Source organism: Bidens hawaiensis, unplaced genomic scaffold, assembly GCF_021521415.1.
Source record: "Bidens hawaiensis isolate Kalapana, Puna unplaced genomic scaffold, B.hawaiensis_p1.1 tig00029807_1, whole genome shotgun sequence".
Taxonomy (NCBI): Eukaryota; Viridiplantae; Streptophyta; class Magnoliopsida; order Asterales; family Asteraceae; genus Bidens; species Bidens hawaiensis.
In genome coordinates, this window is record NW_027494945.1 from 139,284 (window position 1) to 141,729 (window position 2,446).

At 38.6% G+C, this 2,446-nt stretch overlaps 1 protein-coding gene across 1 annotated transcript; it reads left to right on the forward strand.

The window, feature by feature from the left end:
• Positions 1 to 402: 402 nt before the first annotated feature.
• Positions 403 to 2,113, forward strand: LOC143579466 (germacrene A hydroxylase-like). Its single transcript, XM_077062767.1, has 2 exons — positions 403 to 1,301; positions 1,420 to 2,113. The coding sequence occupies exons 1-2, from the start codon at positions 417 to 419 to the stop codon at positions 2,032 to 2,034; spliced, it is 1,500 nt and encodes a 499-aa protein (XP_076918882.1). The 5' UTR covers positions 403 to 416; the 3' UTR covers positions 2,035 to 2,113.
• The last annotated feature ends 333 nt before the right edge of the window (positions 2,114 to 2,446 follow it).

Here is a 2,446-nt window from a genome sequence, read left to right on the forward strand (position 1 = left end):
TACAATATTATTATTGTGATTTATAATTATATTGTATGAGTAGAATTATTTGTCTTTTTTTTTATTACTTGTCCGTGTATTACACGGGTTTAACCTAGTATACAATATAATTACCTTTCTGGAAAATGACAGCCACTGGATTAATCATAAAGTTAAAACACTAGTCAAATTTTGCCTAATAATAATTTAAGTTTTTTTTAGAATCATTACATTAAAATAAAAAAAAGTATTTTTTATTGTTCCTTTAAAATCACGTCAATTTTGTTTTGATTATAAACTTGGTCAAATTCAAACTAATAAGAGGATATATATACTTTTACCTTAGAATTGACTCATTTTTAAAATTCTAGTTGTCCCCATATGTTAATACACTTATAAAGATACAACAAACGATAGAACCTATGAATCAAGCAACAATGGTAGATCTCAGGATCCCAATTTCACTCATCATCTTCTTCCTCACCTGCTTCTACTTATTCACCAAATTCAAAAGCTCCGGTTCAAACGCCGAAAACCGTCTTCCACAGCCATGGAAGCTGCCACTAATAGGCCACTTACACCACCTCTCAGGATCACTTCCACACCATGCTCTTGCAAACCTAGCTAAAGCCTTAGGACCCATCTTTCATCTACAACTCGGTGAAATCAACGCTGTCGTTATCTCGTCACCCGAGTTAGCCAAACAAGTCATGCAAACCAACGACCTCCTGTTCGCAGACAGGCCCAAGCTTCTCGCTGCCGAAATCATTGGATACAACTACACAAACATCGCCTTCGCCCCGTATGGCGAATACTGGAGGCAAATGCGTAAAATATGCATCTTGGAGCTTCTAAGTGCTAAAAAGGTTAAATCGTTTGAATCGGTGCGTGAACAGGAGTCATGGAGCCTCGTGGAGTCCATGGTCAACGAAGGTCCAGTGAAGATCAATCTGACTAAGAAGATTTTCACAATGATGAATGTGGTCGCGTGTCGGGTGGCGGTTGGAAGCGGATGCAAAGACCAGACGACGCTTCTTGAGTCGATCGAGCAGGCGGCTTCGTTAGGTGGTGGTTTCGATGTGTCTGATTTGTTTCCGTCTTTTAAATTGTTGCATTTGGTCACGGGCATGAGGCGAGAGCTAACGAAGATACATAGCAAGATCGATAAGATATTGGACCGCATAATCTTAGAACACCAAGAAAGCCGTGGTGGTGGACAGGCCGACCCAAACGAAGACCTTCTTGATGTTTTGTTGAGGCTCAAAGACGATGGTGGGCTTCAGTTTCCGTTAACGTACGATAACATCAAAGCAGTCATGTTGGTTAGTTTTCCGTTATTATAGATACATATTTTGAGTTTAGCACATCATTGCCAACCAACCTCTCATTTAAGCCCTATGGTATACAAGTTTGAGTGTTAATGCTATTATGTAAATACAGGATATGCTTATAGCCGGAACAGATACTTCTTCGGTGATAATTGAATGGACAATGTTCGAAATAATGACAAACCCAAGGGTAATGAATAAGCTACAAGAGGAGGTTAGGCGCATTCTCAAGGGTAAGAAAAAGGTTTACGAGTCAGATATTAAAGAACTTGACTACTTAAGACTAGTGATCAAGGAAACCTTAAGGTTGCACCCTCCTTTTCCGTTGTTACTCCCTAGAGAGTGTCGGACGAAGTGTGAGATTGGTGGGTATAACATTCCTGCTAATACAAAAGTTATTATCAATTCCTGGATAGCAGGACGCGATCCAGACTATTGGACCGATCCTGAGAGTTTCATACCAGAAAGATTTAGCGGGAGTTTAGTTGACTTTAAGGGAACACACTTTGAATATATTCCGTTTGGTGCCGGAAGAAGAATATGTCCGGGATCTACTATGGGGTTGGCTAATGTAGAGCTTTTTCTTACAAGGTTACTCTATCATTTTAATTGGGAGCTCCCGGATGGAGTAAACCCAAATGATCTTGATAGGAGTGAGTCTTTTGGAGCCACTCTAAAACGAAAAGATGACTTGTACTTGGTTCCAAGTGTTTTTAACACAAACTAGTCGCCGGCAAGTGTGTTTTATGTATGATATCAAAATACTTTGTATCTTAATAAGTTCTTTAAATGTAATAGCGAACTTGTAACACGCAACAAATGAGGGAGATGATAAAAGTTGTATCTACTTAAATGACTTGTATGTTTGTGAGTATTGGTTTGTCTTGTATATGTCATCCAATACCTAAGAAAAATTCACAAATTTTACCATGTTCAAGCTTTAATATGATAAACCATCCCACCCAAACTAAATTAGAGGTGAGCAAAAAAGGAAATCAAAATAAGCAACACAAACTGATAACTGGTGGTTCGGTTCGGTTCGGTTTTCTTCCTGCTATGACTCGCTCTGAAATAAAACTAAACCACCAAACTTATTTGGAATGCATGTTTACCATATTTATAGCACAAGTCATCACTTT